The sequence below is a fragment of the Sapajus apella genome, unplaced genomic scaffold (genome assembly GCF_009761245.1).
Source record: "Sapajus apella isolate SASKATOON/1434 unplaced genomic scaffold, GSC_monkey_1.0 scaffold79, whole genome shotgun sequence".
Taxonomy (NCBI): Eukaryota; Metazoa; Chordata; class Mammalia; order Primates; family Cebidae; genus Sapajus; species Sapajus apella.
Genome location: NW_022437019.1, coordinates 1,676,003 through 1,703,030, shown reverse-complemented (window position 1 = coordinate 1,703,030; position 27,028 = coordinate 1,676,003). Strand labels below are relative to the sequence as shown.

The 27,028-nt window shown below is 46.3% G+C and overlaps 1 protein-coding gene across 3 annotated transcripts in view; it reads right to left on the bottom strand.

Moving 5' to 3' along the window:
* Positions 1-27,028, bottom strand: part of SLIT3 (slit guidance ligand 3) — a 627,018-nt gene that overhangs the window by 135,841 nt on the left and 464,149 nt on the right. For all 3 annotated transcript variants that reach the window (XM_032252688.1, XM_032252689.1, XM_032252690.1), the window contains 3 exons: positions 19,527-19,598; positions 13,566-13,729; positions 2,472-2,613 (listed from right to left, as the gene is read on the bottom strand). In XM_032252688.1, coding sequence (XP_032108579.1) covers positions 2,472-2,613; positions 13,566-13,729; positions 19,527-19,598 — 378 coding nt within the window. The remainder of the gene's footprint in view (positions 1-2,471; positions 2,614-13,565; positions 13,730-19,526; positions 19,599-27,028) is intronic.

The following is a 27,028-nucleotide window of genomic DNA, read 5'->3' as shown; positions in this document are numbered from 1 at the left end:
CCTGAATCAGGGCTGGGGTGGGCTCACTGGCTACAGCCTGGCTTCCTGGACTGGACTCTTTCATTAGACTGTAGTTTGGGAACCTGGCCAAGGAAAGGTCTGTGGCTGCCAAAGTGGAAAGATAAAACCTGGCAGATGGAAGGCGAAAAGAATAAGGTGGGGCAGGGAAAGAAAGGAACGATCCATAGGAATCTGAAATGAGATGAAGGCTGGTGGGAATTCCATCTTGAATTTCCATTGTGGGAGGGCCAGAGGCCCATTCTGGTATGGATGGAGAGGGAAGGGGAGCGAAGGTTAACTGGGGGGAGAAAGAGATGGGGGTAGGAAGAGAAGTGGGAAGACCATAGGTGGGGCAAGGGGGAGAGGGGGAAATGCACCAAGGGAGGGAGAAACTGATGAAGGGGAAACAGCGCCAAAAGGAAAGAAAGCAAGAATAGAAAAGAAGAAGAATGATGTAAGGATGGACTATTTAGAGTAGATTAGATAGTATGTTGGAAGGCCACAGGAGGAACAGGAGAGGTAGGTGAGGACTAAGCAGGCTTTGTGGAGGAAGAGCTCTCTGAAGCCAGAGCAAAGGACCACAGGGGCTGAGGAGAGTTGCATTAAAACCCTAAGGGAATGAATTGTCAGTGTTTGTGGAAAGAAAGGCGGAGGGCCACAGAAGGCGGAGGGCCACAGAAGGCGGGGATGGCAGGCAGAAGGATCATTACTGACCAGTTCCTGCCTTCCACGTGGTTTGAAGGCATGGGTTGTGTCTACTGGGGCTGGCAAATGGGACTGTAAAGGCATCAAAGAAAAGCTGGCAAAGTATGTGAAGAAAGAAGAAACGAAGACTCCACACCACTGTGGTAGGTCCTGTGCTTCTTCCCATTTCAATCAAGGTAAAGTCAAAGTCTTTCAAATGTCGCAGGATGTGGCCCCTCCTTACCTCTCTGACCTCATCCCCTGTTACCATCCCTCTTGTCTACTCTACTCCAGCCACACTGGTTTTCTGGAGCATCAGGCCCACTCCAGCTTCAAGGCCTTTGCACATACGATTCCCTCACCTAAAACACTCTTCCTCTAGATAGCCATTTGGTTCTCTTGCTTATTTCATGTCCTTTTCCTGTTTCGTTTTTCTCCATAGAATCTACCTTCTGACGTGTTATCTAACTTACTTTGTTGCTTATCCCCTCCACCACTACAATGCAAGTGTTATAAAGGCAGAAACGTGTGTTTTGTTTGTCCCTGTCTTTCCAAGCACAGAACAATGACAGGAAAACAGTGGGCTCACAACAGATGTTTACTGAATGAATACATGAATGAAAGAGTCCATGGCCATCTACTGAAATGCGTTGGGAGCAGAAGGGCATACACAGGGAAGGGGAAGAGGAAGAGGAGTGAAAAAGAGAGAAAGGAGATTATGACAAAGCAGAGAGGCAAGGGAAATATGTATCTCTTGTTTGGAGGGATTTCACCTAATGATGTTTTCAGTAGAAGGGTTCCATATAACGATTTTTAAAAATCAAGCCAACTAAAGGTGAAGGCAGAAAATGAAAGTAACTGTTGCTATTTAAAAAGTAATCTTGAGGTCAATGTTGCCTGGTCCTCTACTCATTTTAGAAGGAGATATTTGCCATTTTCTAATGTACGAGGCAAGAGTGGACTAGGCCAAATTGTGGACAAACACATTTTACTGGAATTTTTGACATTCATGTATACACACAGACATACACAATCTTGTCTCATTACCTATAAAAGATCAACTCTACAGGACAAAAATCAGGTCTGAGAGAATTAAGAGCTCAGTCCCCCTCTCAGATAGTGGTAGCTAAGAAATGAATCATTCATTTACCCCCCACCACTTCCACCACTATTGTACGGAGTCCCTGCCCGTGTGCTGAGGACTGTACGAAGGGCTCCACGTGTAACATTTCAGTTAGTTTTCACGATGACCCATTGAGGTGTCATACTATAATTATCACATTAATATAGGTGAGAGAACTAAAGATGAAAGAGAAATTATTTTACCTGATGTCACACAGCTAGTACATGGTACGGCCAGGATACAAATACAGTGTGACTTTAGGGCAGGGATTGGCAAACTCATTGGGATGGGCCAGAGGGAACATACTTTAGGCCTTGTGGACCATGCAGTCTTCTGCAGCAGCTGCTCAGTATACGAGACCAGCCATAGACAGGACACACATAAATGGATGCGGAGGTGTTCCAAAACATTATATTTACAAAAATAGGCAGTGGGCATCCTTGGCCCTAGGCTATAATTTGCTGATTCTGATCTCGAGTCTGTGCTCTTGACCACTGCGCTATCATAGCTGGGAAAGTGTCAAAGGACAGCAAAGAGATTCCTGAGTGTTTTTAACCGTCAGCTCCGACAGCCCCACACGAAGATGGCCCAGTGGGTGATTGCCTGGAAAAGGGAGCTGAACTCACCAGGGACAGGTGTGGGGGTGTCAGATGGGGGCACTTACATTTCGACGATGCCCTCCGGCAAGTTGGCAGGAATCTCCGTCAAGCCCTTTCCTCGACAGTCCACAATATTATTGCTGCACGTACAGGGCGAGGGGCAGGAGATGGAGTTGGCGTTGCAGGATGGGGGCTCTGAGTGGGGGCCTGTGGAGCCAAGACACAACTGTCAACTTATGTCAGTGTCAGGAGCTGCCTGGGCTTCCGTGTCCTTACCCAGCATCCCAAGGGCACAGCATGACCTGACAGCCATCTGAGAAATCATCACCAGCTGACATCTCCCTTCACCTGGGAGACACAGGTGCCACAGGCTAAATATGCAGCAAAGAGGAGAGAGTCTGACCTTGACCTTACCGCTTCTGGGTTGCTCCGCCTGCTCTGTTATCCTGTCACCTCCGTCTTTCAGAAAAACAGGGGCCCTGAGAGTCAGTCACACATGAAAATACGCTGCTAGAATCTGAAGAGCATACGAGGGGACCACTTTTGCAGGGTAAACCTTGGGGTTCTGGCTTTTATCTGATGATTGGATGCTGAGTGCAAACATAGCTTTTAGGCCTTTCTCTAGTGGCTGCAAGCCACAAGGCTATTGAAACCAGGCGGCAGAATCTCCCTATTTGGGGCATTGATATTGTCAATGTGTTAATACCCCCATCAGCAACTACACTGGAGGCATTTCCGAGTGGCTTCTATGTCCAGGGAACACACAGATAAAACCTGTCTCACCTGAAAAAAGGGCGAATAAGTTACTACGTATTTTGGAGTCAGCTATTAATTTTGTTAGAGGTGAGGATCAGTGTGAATTTCAAGCAAAGTGATAGAAAGCCAAGCAAATAGTACCCAAGGAGCTCATTTAGAAAGCCAAACGTAGATAGACATATCCATTACTAACCTAACTCAAGACTCAAAGAGTCACCAGGAATCTAAATGACTTTCTCTGGTGGCCACATTAAATCCTGAATACAAGAAGTAAATGCAAATGTTTTAAAGATGTTGTAAACATTTTCATGCTATGACTGCTCCCTCAAAGTGAGGTAAGACTCTCAATCACATGGCTAGCTTTCCAAATGTGGAGTTTTTTGGTCCAAAACAGAGGCTCCACCCCACATCCCTCCCAGGGCCTCACCCCACTGCTGCTGGATCTGCCCAACAGGGGTTATTTCAATGTCTTTTCAGATTGCCCTCTCAGGGAAAAGAGCCAAGACTGAGACCAAACTTAGATGTTGTCTGCAGATTGCTGCACTGCTTGGACATGGGGCCTCTGGCTGGGGGATCTTAATTGTAGATTAAATACAGAACACAAAAAATATCTGCAGGGAAAAAGTAATTTTTGGATTGGCCCCTGTTCATTGGAGAAACTGAGTCTGGGAAGCCAGAGTGGGTCTAGCAATTGGGGTTGAACCAGATGACCAGCTGAGCCTCATGTCCTCTTTGGATGCTGGGGCTTAAAATGGAGGGTCACCGTCTCCACATTCAGTAGTCCTCATGGCCTTAAGGGTGACTCTTCCGGCAGGGGCTTCAGGTGACATTTACAGCTTAATTTAGAACGTTCACCTTCCCAGAAAGTGCCAGCCCAATGACCAAAGATTTTATTTCCCTCCACCTCACTTCCATACACACAAAACAAAAACTGAAAATATGGCCTCTTCATGGGGATGTTTGAGAAAATATTCTTGCCCAGGGTACACGGACTTCAAAGTTGCCAGTGACACCACACAAGTGGATCTAATGGGGACCATGGAAAATGCCAGAAAGATGATGACTTACACTACATTCCCAGCTGGAACATAATCCTAGAAAGAGTGGTGATACTGACTTTGTTTCAAACTAGGAAAGCCTTTACATGTATGAGAAAGTGGCAATCACAGACAGCCAGCCTGTAAGAGCCTCAGCTCAGGAATGAGCGAGTGTTTGTGGCTGAGAGTGTGGGTTCTGGGTCCCACTGTCTCTATCTGATTCCTGGTCCTATCACTTCATCCTTATGTCCCTGTGCCTCAGTTTTCCCATTTGTAAAATGGGCAAAATAACAATACTTATTTCATAGCATGGTTCTGTTGTGAAGGCAAAGGAAATTAATGGCTGAGGAGTCTTTAGACACAAGGTGTCTAAAGGCTGAGGTGTCTTTAGGCACAGGGTAAGCACTTAGTAATGTTTGTTTTTATTGGGTCTGCTCTGCCACAGATTGTAAGACCTTTGGCAAGTCACAGTACCTCTCTCTGAGCTTGTTTTAGTACGATGTCAGTGCATAAGGAGTTTGGATTGCATGATTACTGAAGTCCTTTCTGGGAGGGAATGAAAATACCTTACATCATCTTTACCTCCTCTGCTCCCCCTCTCTTTGCAGACAGCCAAGGGAATTCTGCAGTGAGAAAGGCTCCCATCCCATCCTCCACATCCAAGGGAGGGTGGGAGCAGTTGGCCTCAGATGTCAGCGTTTTTGAAGTACAGATGGTGTTCCCTAAAGAAAACTGCCAAGCCCGGCCTTCCACATCAAGGGGAGAGCACACCTGACCAAGCCAGGAAGCAGCCCCACACTTGGGACACCCTCCTGTTTGGAAATGTCAGGAATGGGAGTCTGAACTCTTGCATTTTCCATCTGTTCAGGTGGAGGGACTGGATGACCCTCCCTCATTGGATCTATGAAAATATTACTTGAATGGGGTATGTTGGAAAAGGGGAAAGAAAGATATCAAATTCGAGGGCTTATAATGGCAGTGGAAGTTCTGCCATGGAGTTCTTCCAAAAGTACCCCTTCTGACTTCTATGCTGAAATTAATTCCGTTCTAAACCAGACCCAGGGTATAGCCTTGAGTTCCACTGAGAACTCGCTGCGTCTTTCCAGGGTGATTCCCATTCTGTGTGGTAGGATGTGTTACATTTCAAGGGATGCTATCAAGGCAAAAAAAAGTCTTTGAAAAAGATTCCTTAACCAGGTCACTAACAATACCTTTAATCACGCAGAGAGAAACAATGGTAATTACAGTCTCTGATAGCAGCCTGGGCTGGCAGCTCACCAGCTAGGCATTCACACATGGTGAGGACATTACCTCCCTGTTTAAAAATAACACCTCTGGTTTACAATGAGGGTTGAAGGATGGGTTCGTTTTCCCTAGAAACATTCTCCTGAGCTCGATGTCCATGGACCAAGCCCATTTCCCTGTGGGCCACGGACAGCTAGACGGCAGAAGTCCCTCCACTTCACTCCCTGTCTGGACTGAGATTGGAATGTAAATTCCATAACAGCAGTGGCTTTTTCAGTCATAACCACTGGTGTACTCTCAGTGCCTGAAACAGGGCTCCATACAAAACATGGATCCGTAAGCATGCCTTGGCTAAATGAGAAGATGGTCCATGAAGGACACCAGCCCAGGAGCCTGGCAGACATAGAGGTTAAATGTCACAAAGCTATAGATGTGAGTGTTCCTTCTGGAAGGGCCCTGAGTGGAGCTCCCTGAGTTCTGAGGGCCCTGGGCTCTGGTCGGTAGGATGAGCTGTAGAATGGGGAGGTGGAACGGCCACAGGAGATGGGACTCTGTCCGCAGCTCTCTTCTTTCCACCACAGCTTTCCATGCTGGCAAAACCATTTGTCCAAGTCACCTGGGGCCCATTTGAGCCCATCTCACCTGCATAGGCCAGGGTGTCCTAGGCACTGTACTGAGCTCTAAATCCATCCCTTCCAGCCCCTTGCCGATCACACATGTTGGGGAAGGTAGAGGCAGTGGATTTCCAAGCAGGACGAAGTAAGGAAACACCTTTTTACCCAGCAAATTACATGACTACAAGCTGGGAAACAGAGGAAGGGGAATAGCAATTTTATATTGGGATAGAAGGAATCGCTCTCTATATCTTTGATGAAAGGGGAACCCCTGTCTGCATGCACGTGTGTTCCTCTTGTACAGCATGCTCTTATGGGGGGGTCTCATGACCCACACTGCCCTTGAGTGAGCCTATCTACTGGTAAGGAAAGTGGCCTTCACTGAGAGCACGGTGAGGCACTAGGCTCCAGAACCCGTTATAAGATGTTTTGCCTAGGAGCATGTGGACTTGCTCTCTATGTCTTCATTTTTAAATAAGCATTTAAAAATGCTCTTTCAGTGGCACTAAACTGCTGCTCCACTGAGGTGGATTTCTTCTCCCGGAAAGGGTGATAGGGTTGCAGCTGAAGTATACGTCTCCCCTCTGGGGGTCTTGATCACTACTTTGGCTCTGGGCTCTCCAACTGAAGCCAAAGCTGCCTTTGTCTCAAACCAGGCAGAAACTAAAATTTCTAACCTTCAGATGTCTTTAAGGCTCCCCAGACCATGGCCTGTTGACTTCAAGGAGGATACGGCAGAGCCTGGGGGAGTGGAGGCCCCTCCCTGTTCCTCCTGATCATTGGTGGGGCTGCTGTAGTCAGTGAGCGGGGAGGGATGCATCTCCAGCCCAATCTCAGGGAAAGTCTCTGCGGCTGCTCGCATGCGCACTGTGCCTGGTATCCCATCCCTGCTGCTTGTGTAACTCGCCTGAAGTTATCAGAGAGAAGAAAGGCTGAGCCATAACCAGGGACCCAGCTCCTGCCCAGCCACTTTGTTCTTTTCCTAATTGATAAAACAGGGATGATGATTGCGCCGAAAGCAAAATCATCTGCCGAGATGAGTGGGGAAAAGATTACTGAACTTCAGACTTAGATGGGCCCACGGAGATGGCAAGGAAAGAGGAACCCTGAGAGAGGAGGGGACTTGCCCAATGACACCATGGTGGCCAAAGTAAGAGTAGCCATTAGTCTCGTCACAGCAACTAACATTTATTCAATGTGTACTATGTGCCAGATGCTGCATTGAGTGCTCTACACATATCTCACTTGATCCTCATCAAACCCATGACTTAGGAGGTTCCATTCTTCTTTTTCCCCTTAGCATGAGATGAAGAAGCTGAATAGGGAAGTTAAGCAAACTGTCCAAGATCATAAAGCGAGTGAATGACAATGTTTTAATGTTTAGCCTAGTGCTCTTCTGTCTGCTCTGCAAAAAAGGAACCCCAAATTTCTCTTTTTATTGCCATGAAATTGAAAACCACCAGAGCCCTGGAATCTCAGGAGGTAGGAAGAGCAGGCTCAGGGACTGAGACATAGATTGTGTAAGCTACATTAGAGCTGATCAAACACTCTTGTGTTAGAGCTGTGCTTATTTCTTTCTATCTTTAAAAAAAAACCCTCAGCCACAATGAGCTATCACCCTATCCTAGTTAAAATGGCTATTACCAAAAAGACCAAAAACAACAAATGTTGGTACCAATGTGGAGAAAGAGGAACTCTTATACACTGTTGGTGGGAATGTAAATTAGGACAGCTACAATGGAAAACAGTATGGAGGTTCCTCATAAAATTAAAAACAGAAGTGCCAATATTCAACAATTCTACTACTGGGTACATATCATAAGGAAATGAAATCACTGTGTTGATGAGGTATCTGTACTCCATGCTCACTGCAGCATTACTCACAATAACCAAGATATGGGATCAACTTAAGTGTTCATCAGTGAATGAATGGCCAAAGACAATATGCTGTAGATACACAGTGGAATGAATACTATTCAGCCATAAAAAATTCTGTCCTTTGTAGCAACATATGGATGAAACGGAAGGACATTATGTTAAGTCAAATAAGCCAGACACACGAAGACAAAATACCACATGATCTAAGTCATATGTGGAATCTAAAAAAGTTGATCTAATAGAAGGAGAGAGTAGAATGGGGCTTACCAGGGCCTGGGGAGGACATTGGGTAGGAGGACATAGGGAGAGATGGATCAACAGGTACAAGTTATGGTTAGAGAGAAGGAATAAGCTGTGGTATTCTAATGCCCAGTAGGGTGGTGACAGTTAACAATATTGTGTTGTAAATTTCAAAACAACTAGAAGAGGACATTTTGAATGTTCCCAGCACAAATGTATGAGATGACAGACATGCCAAATACCTTGATTTGATTTTTCCATAATATATGCACGTATTGAAACATCACACTGTAACAGTATGGTCAATGATTGCGTGTCAATTCAAAACAAAATAAAAAAATTTACAGAGTATTTTGAAAGTCTGAACAACAACAAAAAACCTCACCTAGTAAAAGTACAGAGTCGAAAGCTCCGATGGCCTTGTGAGCACGGGGAAATAAATTAATTCCAGTATTCAAATTAAGCATCCTTACTGGCTTCTGGCCTTTCAAAAGCCAACAACAGACTGCGATGACAATGGGACTCTAGCAATTATGATGAGAATATAAATGAACGTGATTTAAATACCAGAGGCATGATAATTTTGGGAATGGCTAAATAAACCTAATAATCTCATTCCTGCAATGTCCAATTATGGTGTTTAATTAAAACCTCCTAAGGAGATGGGTGGCTGGCCATGGCTTACCTTAATTATCTTTGTACTTAGTAACTAGTCCCAAATTAAAAAAAAGAAGACGAAAAGGGAAAGTTTCTTGTTTCCAGAGAGATAAGCATATTTTATTTTTAATAATAAATGAAGAAGTACTTATTGAGAGGCCATTAGGTTCAAGCTTTGTTCTAGGCATTTCGGGCACCTGAAAAAGTGCACGACATGGCCCTTCACGACTAGAAGATAAGACCGATGTCTGTAGGAAAGGCTATCTCACATTTAAGGCCAAGGGCAGGTAAGTGTGAAACAGATGGACAAACTCCTGAGTTCAAAGACATTCAAAGCAAAGAGATGACTGATTCAGGAGGTCAAATATTAAATCAATAACCTTGAATTGCAAATTGGGCCTGGTAGAAACTCTTCCTGATTAAGGTACCAGAAAATTAACATGTGGAAAATAAATCCTAAAATTTAATCACCCCCCCCCCCCGAAAAAAACCCTTTAAAAAAGGGTGAAAAAAAAAAAAAAAACAAAAAAAAAAACAAAACAAAACAACAACTTGCAACTCACGTAACATGGACTTCTTTGGTCTATGATCATGAACTTTGATAAAGTTCTGGTCTGGTTCAGGCCATAAGCAACCAGACACTTCCAGCCGTAGGGCCCTAACCTTCCTCTTGAAATAAGAAAAGTTCACAGAAATCCTTTCTGCAGTGGCTGAAGGGAGCCAAGTAGTCAAGTTGTCTAACATAGGGAAAAAAGTTAATAAAAAAATAAAATAAATATCTATTTCCCCACCCTTGTGAAAAATTCCCAATAGTCTCCCCAGAGGAAGAAAATAAATGCCTTCAATGGGAAAGGCACAGTTGACAGAGGAGATGAATTTTGCCAAAATGCATTGCTAGCAAATTTCTGGGTTAGCTAGAGTGATAAGGAGCCCATATCCAGGGCTTCTGGGGAGAAGAAGCTGGGCTCCAGACAGCTGGATTTAATTCAAAGGGAGATAACAGGGACTTGGGGAGGCAGAGCCCTCACAGGCTGAGCGAGATAAAGCTCTTTCCTGTCTCTGAAGCCATGTGTTTGGTGAAATTTTCTATACCACTTAAAGGCTCAGGGAGCTTTTCTTATGCTGCCTGGATGGGGACTGCTGTTGATGAAGCTACACTCGGGAATAGCTTAATTGGTACCCTGATGCCTCTTTCTCTCCTGAGTGGATGACCTCTATTTAGTAAGAGAAGTTCTTATTCTCAGCTCTTTACTGAATTTCTCCTTCTGTGAGTTATCAGGTGAATAGCTTGAATGAGGGGGATTTGGGGTTTTTACAGTAAAAGGGCTGGGCGCAGTGGCTCGTACCTATAATCCCAGCACCTTAGGAAGCTGAAAGTAGATCACCTGAGGTCAGGGGTTCGAGACCAGTCTGGCCAACATAGTGAAACCTCATCTCTACTAAAAATATAAAAAAATAGCTGGACGTGATGGCGGGTGCCTGAAATCCCAGCTACTCAGGAGGCTGAGGCAGGAGAATCACTTGAACCCAGGAGGTGGAGGTTATAGTGAGCAGTGATAGTGTCATTGCACTCTAGCCTGGGCAACAAGAGCAAAATTCCATCTCAAAAAAAAAAAAAAAAATCACCACAGACAGGTCCATACACAAGTGTCCTTCAGATGCCTTGTGGGGCTCAGGCATTGGGGCAGGACCGGCACTGGTATGTGGAGTGTAGTCAGTGCTTGAAGATGGCTCTTCTCCTTAACCTCCCACTTCAGGGCCTCAAAGACTGACCACTTGAGTTTTAACTGTACATTCGCAGACTGAACCTTCCTCCACACCGCTTCCTCTCAATGTTTTATCACGGTCTCATAAAGTGTATTTAACAATTGTTGAAGAGGCATTAGGTTGGTGCAAAAATGTTTGCGGTTTTTGCCTTTGAAAGTAATGACAAAAACCGTAATTATTTTTGCACCCAACCAAGAGCAGAAGCTTTTGGAGGGCATGTTCCACATGCACCTGAATAATGACAGTGGGAGTTCATTCTTCACGGATGTTCAATGCACCAGGGCCCCCGGACCCTTATATCTGACCTTGACCTTTTCAGAGAGTGACCCCTTACAGCATTCTAGTTTGTAACCCATGGGAGCCTGCTAAAGCACTAAAAGAATCCCTCATGCATAGGGGTCTCAACACCTCCCTGCCCTTAATTCGTACGACAGGTGAGAGGGTGGAGGTTAACAGCATAGTAATATCTGGAGCCTTTGGACTAAATTCTCATGTCCTCAAAAGACACCTGGCTTCATACTAAGAAGCTCCAGGGACCATCACAAGCAGTGGGATAAATTCATATAAACAGAAATTGATCAAGGTGTTCCCACGTAACTATGAACCTGTCTGCTGGGCCTAACCTTTCCAAAGGAGAAAGAGTGAGGCATTCAGATTGCCTGGACGTTGGAGGGTCAACCTTTCTCCCATGGTTTTGGATGCTTACCGCTGCTGGGTGAGCGATATCTTGCTGCTCCTTTGACAGGAAGGTGCTTTCTGATGAAAGTGGCGTTTGTGGTCATACACCACATTAAACCTGGCACCCACCTGTAATGATGTGTTTTATCATTCTAATTAGTTTTTCTCACCAGCTCTTGGATGACTCCTACACTCTATAATTATTTCTTTCACTGGCACTTATGCCGATAGTGCACCCTTTACCGAATAATTACTGTAATTATAGTCACTATATTTGAATTTGGTGCCTGCGTGATAAATGGTTTTATTATATGTGTTTGATGGGAAGTGATTTCTAAGTGGGCGTCTATAGGAAGTTATTGAGGTACTGCTTGAGATGTGTTAAAATATTTTCAGATAATAAATAACGCGATGAAATAACAACATGACGGGAGGAAGCGGCAGAGAATGAGATGAAGCTGAATTCAAGGGAAATTCTTGAATATCCCAAGTGTGATCTAAGGGCAGAAGAGTCTGGACAGTTTGTGATTATGGCCATACAGGAGTCCGACAGCCCATGCTGGGCCCTGTAAACCCTTAGTTCTGAAGGTGGGCACCAGTTTAGAAAGGTGAGAGAAATGCAGACCCCACAGTGCTTATGCTCCTGGGGTCCTTGTTCCCTCTTGCACGCCACCTCCCCGGCCCAGCCTTTAGAGGCCACTGGGCCCCAATTCCAGGACTGAGTTCCTGGAAATCAAAATACCTCTTTGGGAAACTTCTCAACAGAATGCTTTATGTATTTTTTTTCTTTTCTTTTCTTTTCTTTTCTTTTCTTTTCTTTTCTTTTCTTGTCTTTAGAAAGTCAAGGAATTAGCTTTACTTTTTTATCACAGAAAAAGGAAGGGTTGGTGAGAATGGAAGGTGTCAATGAAACGTAAAAACAAACAAGTAAAATTTAGGACCCCAGGTCGAGCATGGTGGATCACGCCTGTAATCTCAGCACTTGGGGAGGCCGAGGTGGCCAGATTACCGGAGTTTGGGAGTTCGAGACCAGCCTGACCAACATGGAGAAGCCCTGTCTCTACTAAAAAAGGAGGTCATGGTGAGCTGAGACTGTGCCGTCGTACCCTAGCCTGGGCCACAAGAGCGAAAATCTGTCTCAAGAAAAAAAAAATGAGAACCCTGTTTTTTGGTTTTGTTTTGTTTTGTTTTGAGATGGAGTTTCACTCTTGTGGCCCAGGCTGGAGTCAGTGGTGTGATCTTAGCTCACTGCAGCCTCTGCCTCCCAGGTTCAAGTGATTCCCCTGCCTCAGCCTCCTGAGTAGCTGGGATTACAGGCATGCACCACCATCCCCAGCTAATTTTTGTATTTTCAGTAGAGATGGGGTTTCATCATGTTGATCAAGCCAGTCTCGAACTCCTGATCTCAGGTGATCCACCCGCTTTGGCATCCCAAAGTGCCAAGATTACAGGCGTGAGCCACTGCTCCCAGCCAGGACCCATATTTAAAAGCTACATTCCCCTGGGAAGATTTTCCTGAGTTACTCAGCCACCTCCCATCCCCAGAGATCTGAGGTGCCTTCAGTGATGTGTCTGTACCATTCTGTTTTCTACGCTATGTAGGCAATCTGTGCTGCTATTACACTTCGATCACCCACAGATCAAACTCTTATGTTTGCTCAGCACATTTTGTGGGCTCACTAAACTATAATAATTAAGCTCCACTTATTTAGCTTTTACCAAGTGCTGTGTATTCTGCTAAGTGCTTTATGTGCATTATTTCACTTAATCCTCCCAACCGTCCTTTGAGTTATGAACTATTATTATTTCCATATTGCAGATGAGCAGTAACTTGCCAAAGTCACACACTACTAAGGGACAGAGCTAAGGTTTCCAGCCAAGCAGCTGACTCCAGAGCCTACATTATCTTGTCTTCTAATTTCTATGAGCAGTGGGATGGCAGGAACATGTTAAGCAGATGCTAGAACACCTCTGTTATACCTGTTTCAATTTTACGTGTGGCTCAACAAATGTTCGGTGTCTTAGCATCAGTGGACTATGGGGCTGAAAAAGTGGTTCATGAATTCCTTTAGCATTTCCCTTTACCAATGACAAGAGTTTGTTTTTAAACCCTTTGAGGCACATCATAGTTCTTTAAGTGACTACCAAGTACTGAGGATGACCTATGGGGTTCCTTCCACACCAAGCTCTGGGCTAGGGTGTGTGTTCAAGGTCAGGGTGATGTTGTGGGAGCTCCTGGGTAGGTGGGTCATAGCACAGGAGGGGAGAGCAAGTAGGGCAGCCTCACCTGGGCATACGTACTCCTTCTTCTGCACATCTGCCACATTGAAGCCCCTCAAGTGCACAGGAGCCATGCAGAGTGTGAACTGGCCAACTGTCCGTCGCTGTCGCAGCCAATCTGAGAGCCAAGCCAGGTGGCAGTCACAGTACAGGTGGTTGGAGTGGAGGCGTCTGGGAGAGGGTGGGACAGAGGGAAGGCATGGTCACAGAGTGAATGGGGAGGCTTCAGACAGAGTGGCCAAAACCCCTGTCGCCCCTTTCTCCAGTGTGAAAATCCCCAGGTGCCCAGGGAAGCACCTCCCTCTGCACTACCAATAAACTGGGACCCTCAACCCCTTTATTGCCAGGTCACATTCAAAGGATGCCTCCAGGGTTCCGAGCAATTGCCCATTTCTTAATAGCAAGTCCACTCCCTTTTCCTTTCACTCGAGCAAGTCTCAGCACATGAGAGAAGGGGAGTGACATTATTACAGTGGCATCCTGATTCGAGTCAAACTTACAAGGGGCTATTTATTTGTAAATTTCAGTACTTCAACCAGCATGAGTTACAGGTCACTTGAAATATGCTTCTCAATCTCAATGCCCCTGTCTCCGGTGTCATGTAGCTGAGATGCTGTTGCCTTTACCTAAGTTGTTCTTCATTCCCTCCCTAAATGTCCTTTAATAAACCCACTGCATGTAATGCTTGTGGGCCTAAAACCAATACCAGTTTGTGTGCACTAGCTGGAGTGAGCACGGAGCAGACAGAAGGGGACATTTTGGAGGATGTACCTTCTTTCCACCCTCCCACTTGAAGAAGGTGTTGTCCGCACCAGACTCCTGGAATCCACAGCCATCTGTCCACAGTGCCCTTGCTTTCCTTCCCGTGTTCAATTCTGTCTGGTGTATTTGCTATTCTGACTGATTCGGGTACAGCTGGACATATTTTCTAACCAGTTCTAGGACTCTTCGGCTTTCCCCCTTTGACAGCTGTGGTTCCAGTTGAATTTCCTGCTCCTGAGTAGATAAGAATCCCTTGAGGGATCTGTGTGTTTCACTTTCGAGGGGAATCCCATCGGGTTAAGTGACTTGAACTTCCTTTTCACGACCAGGGAGGGAAATTAAGGCTATCCAGGAACTTCTAAAGGTTCTTTCCCAAGGTCTCTCTATCAGGGGTTTCCAGTCTCCACATTCCCTACAAGCCTAGGTCATTAGAAGTTGGTAGTGGGTACGTTTTCATCACATCAGCTTATCATGTGCTTGGATTTCATATGCACATTTTAAATGCCTAAATCCTGAACATGCTAATCAGCTAGCAGTATCTAAAGACTTTCAAGTACTCTGTGTCAAGCTAGTTATTACTGAGTGTCAGCCCTGTGGAGAGGCTCAGGCCCCCTCCACACCTGAAACAGAGAGAGCTGAAGTGCTCTCGACCATGCTCCATGAAGTGTAAGGTCCACATTGCCAGACACTGGCCAAGTGCAGCTACCTCCTGCTGGATGCCAGCAGGGCCTTCCCGCCACTGCACGGGCCTGGGCCACTGGGGCCTCGGCTGCCTCGGGGCCCCCAGATCCCATGATTTCAGACAGATTAAATGAACCTCTATCCCATATAAAATGTAATTTTTTTCTGCTAACAATTTTGGAAATGACTTTTATGTTTTTGTTTCAAAAATGATTAATCTGGATGTAATTTTCTTTCTGCATTTCCTAGTGGGTTGCACACACTTTCACAGGCTCCTAGGGCCAAGACACAGTGAGTACAATGGGTTCCATGCAGTTCTCCCCTTTGAGTTTGAAAGCTTAGAATCCCAGAGCAGAAGCAAGCACTGCTTCCTCTTAGCCTGGACTCTGGAAAGAAGTGAGGTAGGCAAGAAGGGGTTGGGGAACCAGAATCTTAAGCTGGTGGGAAGGACTTCAGTTCTAGGAGGGAAAGCAAAAGCTCTGTTTATTCATTAAGCATCAACCACTTTGTGCCAAGAACAGAGAGGAGGGTTGGCAGTGGACTTTCAGCTGATTACAATTTCCTAAAAAGTAGGAAGAAAAGGAGGGGGGGTTTCATGGCCAGTAATACTCCCCAAGGTATAAATGTTGCCCAAGGAACGTGGGTGGCTACAGTAGGTCTCTCTGTGGGATAAAGCAGAGCACAGAGCAGGCTGCAGGGGCATGCACAGCATGAGGTGCCGTTCTTTTGTGTGTCAGGAGAAGCAGAACGTTTTAATGAGCGTTTGGCTTTTATTTGGAAAGGTGGTTGTCCTCTTGTGCAGTGAGGCATGGAAGCTGAGGCAACAGGGATTCTCTATGAGCCAAGGAGCGTGGGTGCATAAGGCAGATCACAGATCAATGCAAACAAATTCCCGTCGGTTCCGATCAAGGGTAAGAGATCAATGGAACAACAAAAATGATGTTTAGATAAGTCAGATCCTTACTGAGCTGATTAATTTCTGGGATAATAAAAATGTCAGAGGTTTCCCCTTTGGAAGATTCTATTAGGTAATCCTTTCTCATTCCTGGCTGGCTGGCCCCAAGCTATCTCTCTTCTTAATCTTGCTGTAGATGGTTCCGATCCCTTTGTCTACCTTCAAAGAAGTTTTTCTCCTCCCAAGGGTACCAGAGAAAAGAGGTGACCCAAACTGATTTGGGGCCACAAGAGGGCTCTCGTCAAAAGCCCAGGGCAGTGGAGTCCAGGGTGGTGGACGGAGACTCTGTTCCCTCTTCTTGGAATTGCATACACCAGAAGCACCAAAAGAGTCAAGCTGGGTAAATTCTTGCCTTTCACGACATGTTTGGGAGATCAAGTTAAGCAATATCATCCCAAATAGTAATATTAAAAGAAAAATAATCATATTAAGCATGAAATTAGAGCTTAGGCAGTGTCAGGGGAAGCTCGAATCCTCTTGAGTGAGAAAGGACATGATTTTAATCACTTTCAATAGTTTTGGTGAGGTGTGATGGCAACGACACAAGGGAGGGTGGCCTCCATAGGCTCCTGGGCTGTGTGGACACTCTCATCCTCCTTCCTCTGTTCACCTGGCACCTGCTCTTCTGCCTTTGTTCCTGCTGAATGGCCTGAGCTCAGGCTGCGACGGCAAACTGCCTGAGTCTGACAGAGGCTCCATGCTTTCTGACTTTGACTTTGGGCAGCAGTTTAACTTTGGGCCTCAGTGGGATCATCTGTCAAATGGGGATACTAGCGGTGCCTCCTTCCTAGGGCTGTTGTGAGAATTGAAATGATTCACAGGAAGTGCTTACTACAAGGCCCGGCATGCAGCAAACCACTGAAGACTGGCTCCAGACTTCAGTCTCTTCCCAGTCCCTGGCCCTGCCTGGACAAGGCTACAGTTTCTGATTTAGATACTGAAGCACCGAGGTGGCCAGGTGGGTACTGCATGTTGTTCTGCAATCTTTTGCTGATGGACACATCATACTCCATGTTGATGAAACCACCACTACAGAACATAAGGTGAATGAATACAAATGCCAATTTATAAAAGGTGCCTTTTAGACACAGATGCTAAATTAAATTTCCAGCAAATCCTTTTAGAGAGGGTCAGTGTTCATTTTCTATAAAATGTGGCTTTCTGAATTCAATATAAAAGCTTTCCTTTAGAAATCCCATTTATGACTTCCTTCCTCTCTCCTCTTCCCCTCTTCTCCACCACCACCAGCCGTCTCCCCCTCAACCCCATACACACTTTAATTACAGTGAAGGGGGATTAGTCAGCTCAAGTCTCCAGGGAGTTCTGTACAGAGCCATCTCTGAAATTAAACTAAAGAGAAAATGGCAGCAGGCAGGGAGCAAAGAGAACAGACGAGATTGATTGATTGATCTGAACTCATCAGATGAATGTTCAGGATGGCAGAGAAGAATGACAACAGAAACCAGCAGAAAAAAACCCTCCTGTTCTCCTCCCCCTCCCTACTGCAGCCCAAACAAAGCACCCCAGATCCAGGCCTGACCCTGTCCCCCCAACTCCCATGGAACGAGCTCAGCTTCTCTTATTGCTGCTCCTAAACCGAAAATAACAAAGAAGGGAAGGATAAATCACAGGAACAGCTCACAGGAGCTGGACGGCTGATTCCTGCAGGTGAGAGTCATTTTTCTTCGATGCAACCCGCTTGTCTGGGGTAATGCAAGCCCAGCACCCTGAGGTGCACTCTCGCCTTCTTGCCCAGAAGCCCTGGGCCCCACTCTTCGCCAGCTCATTTGCAGTTTGCTGCGAACTTTGAAGAGGTCTTTGAAGACCAAATGGCTTCTTAAAATTCCGTTACTGTACTATCCTATTTTAAGAGGGAGGGAAAAGAACAGATTTTCTTGGCTGAGTTATGCTATTGTATGAGGGATCCAGGGAAGAATCTGGGAAGCAAAGATGGGAGCAAAGATTATTATTCCTTATATTAACTAGTATTTGTTGTGTGCACACCGTGTACCAGGCACTTTATGTGTTAAACTGCACCTCATCCTCACGGCAGCTTTGAGGGAAGCATTCATTAACTCACTTTCCTTGAGGCATAAAGAAATGAAGAAACTTCTCCAAATTAAGTGGCAGAGCTCCCATTTAAACTCAGGCCTGACTAACTGCAAACTTTGTGTCCTTCTTAGGGTTCTCTGCATTACCTCTTTACAGAAATTGCTTCTTTGGTCTTTGTTTTACCTTTGTCCAAACACAAAGTTGCCTTCTCATGAACGCAGTGGTTCTCAAACTTCATGAGCTTTAAAATCTCCCGGAGGTCTTATAAAAACCAGATTGCTGGGTGCCACCCCAGGAGGCTCTGATCTGGTATGTCTGGTGTGGGGCCTGAAATCTTGCTTTTCTAACATGTTCTGGGTGATATTGATGCTGTGGGTCTAGGGACGCCACTAGGGAAGCATTGCTTTAAGGATTTCCAAATATCATGGATTCTGTGTTGCTCAGGGAGCACAGATCAGATGGCTGCTTGGAACTTTCAGTCCAGATTTCTGATAGTGTGATAATAATGTAACGATCAATACCATTTATTGTCTAACGCTTGCCAGGCACTTTAAATATCCAATTTCATCTGATCCCCACCACCATTCCTATTTATAGAGGAGGAACAGAGGACACAGGGCTAATAAAGGGGGCTCCAGGAATTCTAGCCCTTGGCCTTGGCCCTAAATGTTTCTGGCTGACACCCTTGGGAGCTGGCTCTCTCTGACTAATGCGATGCAAATACCAGCAAAGCTCCGCCAACACAAGCCAAGTATCAAGTGTGAAAGTCTGGGAAGGCTGACAGAGTCCACTTTCAGAGAAACTTACAAAGAGGTTCCTGACTGGGAGCGGAAGGGAACTCCCCAGGTAGTAAGAGCACTAGAACTGCTCTCGGTATTGGTCATGATGGGGAGATTTGTTTCCTGAATACACACACTGGAAACTTAAGCCCACCTAAGACATTAAAGGTAAAGAACCAAGTATGAGAATGACTGCATTCTGATATCAGAGTATCATCCAGGGAGCAGGTGAGCAGGGAAATGTGGTGGGTGGGGGCTGGGCAGGTGGAGAGAAGGAGGGGCTCGTTCTCTTCCACTATTCGTTCCCAAGGGGAAAATCATTGTAACCACCGGCAATGTGACAGAACTGCCGATGTTATGTGACATTAGTTAAGCAAATGGTGAATCATTCAGTCAGGGCTCTATATGTTCTGTGACAATGTAAAACTAACAATATTCTCTATCAAGAAGGAAAACATGCAGACAATACAGGAAGAATTCCCACAGTTCTAGGGTAAGAGAAATGAGTCTGTCTGATGCAGAACAGTGGTTCGGAACCACGGGTGGCACCATGACCTGTCTTTGCATCCACCCTCACTCGCCAAGGCACCCCTTGGTTAACAGCAGAAGAAGAAGGCATTTGAATATAGGCACCATCTGCCAAGTCATAGCACAACAGGTTTCATCAGCAGCTTAGAGCGCAGTACTTTGGGCATGAGGTAGGGAGTCAGTGGGAGAGATGCATGGACTTCTTACTCACAGAGTTCGGATCTTCGGCATGTGGTTGAAGCTGGTGACCAGAATGCGACTGATGTTGTTGTTGTTAAGGGTGCTGTGGAGACAGAGAAGGGAGATGGTCAGCCAGGGAGCAGCAGGGGGAGGCACCAAGATGCTTGTAGAAGGAGGCGGTGGAGGGACGGATGTGACTGCAAGACCATGAGTCAAGAATCATGGCCCGACCACTGGAGCAGCTGAAGACAGGTGGACGGGTCTCTGGATGAGAAGAGCATGTCCAGCCTCCTTTATTCAGGTGGAGCCCTCCTTCCCTCTACTGCTGTCTCAGGACTTGCCTACCCACCGTGAGTAAGAGAATTGGTCCCTGAAACCCTCCTAAGCACGGAGTGCTTCATTATAACATCTCTAATTCTTACATCTACAATGCCAGTTACGTATTCCTGTCCTCGGTTTATAGGGAAGGAAACAGATATGCTTAATAACACACAAATCTACAAACACGTTATCCTATTACAGATGAGGAGGCTGAGCTACAGGGTGGCAATATAACTTTTCCGAGAACAATCACGGCAATGCTCTGGAGATGGTACCTGAGCCCAGCACTACCTCACTGCATTCTCCTTGTCCCATCCACTGCATGTGTCGCCTTGCACAGGATGCTGTGGTGATAGGTGATTCTGTATTTTTTTTCTTTTTTTTTTTTTTGGGATGGAGTTTCGCTCTTGTTACCCAGGCTGGAGTGCAATGGCGCGATCTCGGCTCACCGCAACCTCCGCCTCCTGGGTTCAGGCAATTCTCCTGCCTCAGCCTCCTGAGTAGCTGGGATTACAGGCACGCACCACCATGCCCAGCTAATTTTTTGTATTTTTAGTAGAGACGGGGTTTCACCTTGTTGACCAGGATGGTCTCGATCTCTTGACCTCATGATCCACCCGCCTCGGCCTCCCAAAGTGCTGGGATTACAGGATTCTGTATTTTCTAGACATCTTCTGACTCTTTCAGCACAGCTAATCTTTTTTTTTTTTTTCTTTTTTTTGAGATGGGATTTTGCTCTTGTCACCCATGCTGGAGTGCAGTGGCGCCATCTCAGCTCACTGCAACCTCTGCCTCCTGGGTTCAAGCGATTCTCCTTCCTCAGCCTCTCAAGTAACTAGAATTACAGGCCCCTGGCTAATTTTTGTATTTTTAGTAGAGACAGGATTTCACCATGTGGGCCAGGCTGGGCTTGAACTCCTGACCTCAGGTGATCCACCTTCTCAGCCTCCCAAAGTGCTGGGATTACAGGTGTAAGCCACAGTGCCTGGCCTTCAGCACATCTAATCTCAAGCAAGTCTGTGAGATCTGTGCGTCTCTTCTTTCTGGTGCATCTCCACAACCATAAACAGAGCTCCTATGGTGCATGCTAGCACTGACAGGTACTTTTGGGCAGGGAAAAGCAAAGAGAAAGGAGTGAGCTCCATAAATAAACCAGACTGAAGTGAGGCTGTTGAAGAAGGAAGCCGGGCTATAGACAAGCGCCTGGCTTACCCTTCTGGAAGAATCTATATACAGATGCTTAGGGAAAGCATGGCAGCTAAGGAAGCCACCTGCAGAGGCAGAAACATCAGGTAGCAGGACGGCCTTCTGCATCGGTTAGTTCAGTGACTACCCAGGTAGAGAGACACAATACGTGGAAAGTCAGACCTAGCTCTCAGCTCCCTACCCTACACCTGTCTCACTGCACCTCTCAAAGAGCAAGAGTTGGATACAGCCCTTGGTACAATCCCTCATGATGGCCCCTTGTTCCTGTGCCCTTCTTTTTTCCACTCCTCCCAGAACCACATCAGACATCCCCCACTCAACCCAATTCCTCTTCTCCTCTCCTGGCTCTCCATGGGCCCCTACTGGCCCAGGAAGGACCCTTCCTTTGGAAGCCTTCATGGGTTAAGCCAGATATCTTTTGCCCTTGGCTTTTGTTAAACACATTATCTTCCTCTTCAAATGCCCTCTATATCCTAAGTCTACCAAGACAGGACCATTTGCTATCTGGTGCATTACTATAGCCTCATATCCTGCTCTGTACATGGCTGAAATCAAATCCTACTACTTCTGAGTTGTGTGGCCTTGGGCAAGTTATCAACATCTCTTCTCTGCAGGTTCTTTGTCTGTCAGAGGAAACAGGTAACAGTACCTGCCTCACAGGCTGGTAAAAGGCTTAGGATGCGGTATGTGCTCCAAAAGTAGAGGCTATATATATTACTGACATTGGTGAAGAGAATCTAGTCCTGGCCTGGCCAATTATATTCCCCTCTACTGCAATCCCCATGGAAACAGAAACAGAGGTTTACCCAGCATACAGTGGCCCCCATACTCTCTATCCCACTCAAGGGGACCTGTAAAGATTCCTTCTCCAGCCCCCTTGTGACCCCAGTCCAAAGCAGGGTTCCAGTGCATATACCTCCCTTGCCCCAGACTATTCCTATAAACCCCAACATTTACTTATCATCTGCTTGGTGAAGGGCACAGAACCTAATTCTTTTTCTCCCTTCCTCCTTCCCTTCCTCCCTCCCATATTTACTGTGCACCTACCCTGTGTCTGGCACTGTTAGGCATATGGTACAGTAAAGAAGAATGAATAGACAAAATTTGCATTGCCTGCTTCTGCCTACTTTGTAACTTCACTAACTCACTAATGCAGGTAACTTGGCATCTGATGAAATTGAACCCACTTAGCTGTTTTGTTTGTGTGTGTGTGTGTGTGTGTATGTGGGGGGATGCTTAGTGGGGGATAATCTATCCTGCCTCTGTCCATCCAGAGAGTCTTCAGAATATCTCATCAAACAACACTGAAGAATTTGTCACTGCCAGCAGACCAGGCTCTCTGCCTTGGCAGGGAGCTTCCTGGGGGTGAGGGCTATGCTCCTCTCCCCTTCTCCACTGGATTAGGAATGTTTCCAGGGCAGAAATGATGCTTCCATTTCCCTTCTGTCTATTTCAGAGTTCTGGGCTGTTCACTTAAGGGAAACCAAGTTAGGGTTGTTGACTGAGCACCAAACAAAAAATCTGAGCATCCTTCTTATCTCTCAAAGAGCAAGAAGCCTTTGCAGGAAGGGGGCTTCTTTCCAAGCATGCCCAGTCATTCAACATCAGGTGGAGTTCACAGACCGGCTCTAATTTAGCTGAATATACAGTACAATTATAAGCAGGGCCTCAACTGTAACTGCATCCGGCAGTAGTCCGGCAGCGATGACTTATTAATGTATCACTACACTGATATTTAAATGTGAGTCGTAATGAGGGCTATAAAACATTTACGATAATAGCAATTATTCCAGAACCAAAATGACTAAACACAGTATTCAGACCTTCATGATTTGCTGCTTGGGGCCGGCCAGCACGAGGATGTCAGAGGGTTGGTAAACTCTCAGACGCTGATCGCTACGGCAGCCACAGTTTTCGTTTCCCTAATAAACACAGATTTATTTGATTTCCAGTCCTGGCAGCTTTTGCCCACACACAGAGCACTGCATTCTATTTGGTTCTTGTGCCGCTGCCTAAGTGGCTGGCATTCAATGGAGGAATTGCTGTTACAACCCCAACGCCAAGGAGAGGTGGTGAGCATGGACCTTGAAGGCAGAGACCCAGTTTAGACTCTGGCTCTGCCACTTACAGCCTACGCAACCATGGGTAAATGTCTTAATCTCATTACATTTCCTCCTTTGTAACATGGGGGTAGTAATAGCACTGGGCTCACAGAGCTTTAATGGCAATTAGATGAGATGTTACTGAGAACAGCTAACACTAACTGAGAGCTTATTATACGCCAGACGGGCTTTGGGCTAAGGGTGCTGCATTTCATTTCTTTCTATTTTTTTTCCCCAAGATGGAGTCTCACTGTGTTGCCCAGGCTGGAGTGCAGTGGTGTGATCTCGGCTCACTGCAACTTCCACCTCCTGGGTTCAAGCAATTTTCCCTGCCTCAGCCTTCTTAGTAGCTGAGGTTACAGGCCCCCACCACCACACCTGGCTAATTTTTGTATTTTTTAGCAGAGATGGGGTTTCGCCACGTTGGCCAGGCTGGTCTTGAACTCCCAACCTCAGGTGGTCTGCCCACCTTGACCTCCCAAAGTGCTGGGATTACAGGCGTGAGCCACTGTGCCTGGCCTGCGTCGTTTCATTTAACTCCTTCCATTACTCCATGAGGCAAGGCCTTTTGATATCACCTCCATTTCATGAACGAAGCGAGTGGTGGTACCAAGACTTATATCCAAGCAAGACTCAGTCCAGAAATGAGGCCTGTGTTCGTTTCCTATTGCTGCCTTAACAGATTACCATGAGTCTGGTGGCTTAAAGCACCACACATGTATTCTCTTAGAGTTTTGCAGCCAGAAGTCTAAAATAGGTTTCCAGGGCTGCATTTCTTTCAGGGGCTTCCAGGGAGAATTCGTTGCCTTGCCTTTTGCACTTGTAGAGGCCATCTATGTCCTTGGCTTGTGACTGCTTCCCTGCATTGATTCAACCTCTTGCTTCTTTTTGTTACTTAAGAATTTTTTAAAAAATATACTTGAACACAGCTCTAAACAGCCATTGATGCCTCTTGCTTCTGTTGTTACATCTCCCGCCACTCACTGTGATCTCCACTCACTGGGGCCTTTCTCTTACAAGTCCCTTGTGAGTACCCTTAGAACCTATCTGAACAATCCAGGACAACCCCCCGTCTCAGGAGCCTGAATGCTGTTCCATGTGCTAAGTTCCTTTTGCCATGTAAGGCAACATCCATAGATTTCTGGGATGGGGTCACGGACATCTTTGGGGGGCTATTAGCTCAATACTAGGGTAGGACAAGGGATCCCCAGGAATGATGAATACATGAAGATTCACATAATGGACAGCTCCAGGAGTTGGCAAACAACTGCCCACAAGCCAAATCCCATCCAATGGTGCCTGTTTTTGTAAAAATGGTTTCACCTATTCACTTCTGTATTGTCTATCTGCTTTTGTACTATAATAGCTGAGTAGTTAAGACACAGATCATATGGCTTGCAAAGCCTAAAATATTTTCTATCTGGATTTTTACAGAAATTCTGTTGGTCCTTGGTTGTTCTAGAACTGAACCATCCTGCCCCTGCCTTTGTAGGTGATTAAATGTGATATGCTATACAAGGCAAATAACGGCTTGGTAAGAAGAGGGGTTTCGGTCAGAGGCATTTACAACTTAAAAACCACAAAAAACATTTTCAGGAAATCCCAAGTGGCAAGTAGTAGAACTGGGATTCAAAAGCAGGCAGTCTCACTCCTACCTTGGAAGATCAGTCCCACTGTTTCTGGAACCTGCAATGCCATGATGGAACTGGATCCTAGGAGAAGGCCCTGCTCAAGAGATAGGACAGGTGAAGCCACCTTGGGTTGCACATGGAAGGAACTTGGGCAGTGGTTCTCAAAATGTGATCCCCAGACTGGGTGCAGTGGCTCATGCCTATAATCCAAGTACTTTGTGAGGCCACAGCAGGAAGACTGCTTGAGCCTAGGAGTTTGAGACCAGCCTGGCCCACAGAGGGAGACCCTATCTCTAGAAAACAGAAGAGACCTGGGTGTGGTGGTGGGCACCTACAGTCCCAGCTACTTCAGGGCTGAGGTGTGAGGATCACTTGAGCCTGGTAGGTCAAGGTTGCAGTGAGCCAGGATCATGCCATTGCATTCAGCCTGGGTGACGGAGTGAGATCCTGTCTCAAGAAAAAAGAAAAAAAAATGTGGCCTCTAGACAAGAACCATCACCATGGTAATGTGTTAGAAATGCATATGCTCAAACTGCTCCTGAATCAGGAACCCTGGGGTAGGTCTCAGCCTTGTGTGTTTAATGAGCCCTCCAGAGGAGTCTCATGCAAGCTCACGTTGGAAAACCATTGAATGGGGGGAAAAGCTAAGAATAGAGCCTTTACTTGAGTGTAGAGGGCATTGTACAGGATGCTCTTTTGCGGCAACTGGGACCGAAAGCCTCTTTGGTGGCAGGCATGGTATTTCCCACTTAGGAAGAAGCCCAAGCTCTGAAATGATAGTCCTCAACGGAGATGACTGTAACCACCCTTGGAGAGCTCCAACTTGGCTTCTGCCCCTGGCTTCCATTGTTCCCTTCCGAGTGCCAATGTGGGGTTCTCCACTGCGTCCCTCAAGATAGCCATCTTTGATCTGCAGGAGCCATGTCCAGCTGCAGCCAACCCACCCTGGCTACCTTAATAAGGCTGACATTTCCCTCTGTCTCCTCCGATTAGGCCATCGCTTTATCATTCTGTGCCTTCCTGGCTCTGGGTGTAATCTGCGTGTTGTGTGTCCATAACACCATGTAATTGGCTCTAATGCAACAATATTATCTGTGAACATGTATCACATAATTGCAAAACCAGGCATCTGCAGTAAGTGCCACTATAGCCTCTCAGTGTGCCAACCTTTCTGGGGGTATTCTTGGAGTCCCTCCTCTTCCTGTCCACATAGGTGAGGATCCAGACTCCTTGGGTCCAGTAGACCCTCTTGGCGGACTGGCCCACTCATGTCCTGTCTCAAGGCAGGTAGACTTCTCCCTAAGTCCAGATAATCAAGGTGGTTTCCTCCTTAATGGCCCCCAAGGAGGAGATTCTTGGTGAGTCATCAACCACCATGATGACAGGATGTCTATTTAATAAAGGAGGCTGAGAGATACCCTGAGTTATACTAACAAATATGGGTGTCCAATGACCAGCATGCTAAGCCTGAAGAAAGCATGATCTCTACTAGTGCCTATAATGAATTCACAGTGGTGGATACAGCCACGGTACCGGATGCCTTTCCTGAAGAGCAGCTGAGTATGGAAGTACCGTGGCTGGACCCAGTGAGAAATACCTAAGCCGCTGGCAGGGGACGATGTGCACAGACAGGTTCTGGCAGTATGCGAGCTTCAGGGGGGCTTCACTGCTGGCCCTCCCACTTGTTTGGTTCAGGCAGGGCAAGAGGAATGAAACTGGGGACACCACAGGTCCCTGGGACTATCCTTTATGTGCCTGTTCTCCTCTCTGGCTCATAGGTCAAAGCAAGATGCTCTTCTCAGCTTGCTGGGCAGCTGCTGATTGGCAGCCACCATGGGACCAAGAATCAGGGCCTGCTGCTGATGACCAGGCCCTAAAACACTGACTGAGGTTCTACGAGTGTGAGCACTATTGGGTGACTCGGCTCTGCTAGCATCTTCATGGATGGCTTCTCTTTGTGGACTTGGCCCCAGGAGAGCACACACTGAACGCTCAATTCCACTCTCTCAAAGAGGCATCCCTAAGTCTCCCTCTCAGCCCAGGGCCTCTGCCCTCAGCACCTCCTCCTAAGTACCCTATCATTTTTAAATGAAGCTCCCTTTACTGTTTCCCTGCTCTCCACGTTGAACTTGCCTTTCTCATTCAGCTGCACCCTGCTGTAATGTGCCTGGGGGCTCTAGGAAGCTCCAGAAACTAGGAAAAAGAAGGATGCAATAAAGCATCCTTAGAGAAAACCTAAGCAGGATGGTGTAGGTTCTCCTATGAATGCATTA